Source organism: Charadrius vociferus, unplaced genomic scaffold (genome assembly GCF_000708025.1).
Source record: "Charadrius vociferus isolate BGI_N301 unplaced genomic scaffold, ASM70802v2 scaffold1296, whole genome shotgun sequence".
NCBI classification, from domain to species: Eukaryota; Metazoa; Chordata; class Aves; order Charadriiformes; family Charadriidae; genus Charadrius; species Charadrius vociferus.
This window is the reverse complement of record NW_009649024.1, coordinates 154,713-155,982: the sequence shown is the minus strand read 5'-3', so window position 1 is coordinate 155,982 and position 1,270 is coordinate 154,713. Positions and strand designations below refer to the sequence as shown.

Sequence of the window (1,270 nt, the reverse complement as noted above, 5' to 3'; positions counted from 1 at the left end):
CGCCGGTAGGTGCCACCGCTCAGCGGGATGGGGTGGGGTGGGGGTCTCAGAGGGGCTGCGATGAGGTGGTGGCGGTGGGGGGGGGATCACCCTCTGCGCTGCCGAGCATCTCAGCTCCCCTTATCCCGGGGCGGTGGATGGAGGGACACCCCTTGGGGGTGTCTTCACCCCCCCGCCAAGGGGAGGCAGAAGAGGGTGAAGGCGGTGGCTGACTGCAAGGGGGACAAAGCGCGGGAGCTGACCTTCTCGAAGGGGGAGGTGATCGTGGTGACGCGGGAGGAGGACGAGCAGAGCTGGGTGAGTGTCACCTGCGGTCCTAACCCAGGTTCCTCCTCCTTCCCCCCCTCCCCAGCCTGCTCTCCCTCCCCCCCAAGAAGAGGGGGGATAGCATGGATGGGTGTCCCCTGCCCCGTCTGTGCATGGGGGAGGGCTGGGGAGGGCTCCCGCTGCTGTGTCACCCGCGGCTTTGCCGCTCTAAATCCCTCTGGGAATTGGGATATCGGCCCCAAAGCTGCTTCTCCGAGAAGAAGCAGCCTGAGATGGGACTCCCACCTCTCCTGCCCCCTCCTCCCCTCTCTGCACCTCCAGGTCGGCTTCGGGTGACGGCTCCCGCACCGGAGTCTTCCCTGCCAGTTTCGTCCACCTCTTGCAAGACTGACTGGGTGGAGGTGGCCCCTTTTTTGTCCCTGTCCCTTCGGCTGGGACCCGAGGCAGCTCCCCACCGCCTGGCAAGGGCTCGGGCGCGGAGCCAGGCCAGGAGGGACATGACATGTGCCTGGGACCACGGCGTGGGACCATCCAGCTTGGCTGGACACTGCCCTCCAAGGGGGCTTGGAGACCCCTTTCATTGAGAAGACCATCCATGGAGAGCAGAAGGGCAGAGAACGGACACACTCGCTGCACTGGTGGGCTGAAGCTTCTCTGCTGGCCCTGAGTGGCTCCGGCTGCTCTCCCGTCCCTCCGGTCGGTTCTGCCCATCCCTGGGGCTTTCTCCTCCCCTTGTCTGCAAGGATTTGGGGAGAGCTGCACTCTCAGTGCCCCCCACCCTGGCTGGGGGGGGCCATGGACCCCCCCCTCTCCGGTCTGGGGGGAGCGGGGCTGGGGCGCAGCCGTGTACATCCTTCTCTACCCCAACCCTGAAGCCTTTGGGATGGGCAGGGAATGCCAAAGGGCTTTTATTGACCTCGCCTGGGGGGGCTGGAGGGTCTCCGGCCCCGTGTTCCGTGTGTCGTCCGTCCCCCGTCCCCCCCCCGCCAGGCTCTGGGGGCTG

General features: G+C 66.8%; 2 protein-coding genes across 2 annotated transcripts in view; both read left to right on the top strand.

Moving 5' to 3' along the window:
• Positions 1-603, top strand: part of ASAP3 (ArfGAP with SH3 domain, ankyrin repeat and PH domain 3) — a 21,754-nt gene extending 21,151 nt beyond the window's left edge. The window contains exons 19-21 of the mRNA XM_009887764.1: positions 10-74; positions 181-297; positions 589-603. Coding sequence (XP_009886066.1) covers positions 10-74; positions 181-297; positions 589-603 — 197 coding nt within the window. The remainder of the gene's footprint in view (positions 1-9; positions 75-180; positions 298-588) is intronic.
• A 459-nt stretch (positions 604-1,062) lies between these two features.
• LOC104288890 (transcription elongation factor A protein 3-like) overlaps positions 1,063-1,270 on the top strand; it is a 14,583-nt gene continuing 14,375 nt past the window's right edge. The window contains exon 1 of the mRNA XM_009887763.1: positions 1,063-1,081. Within this exon, the coding sequence (XP_009886065.1) occupies positions 1,063-1,081 (19 nt within the window). The remainder of the gene's footprint in view (positions 1,082-1,270) is intronic.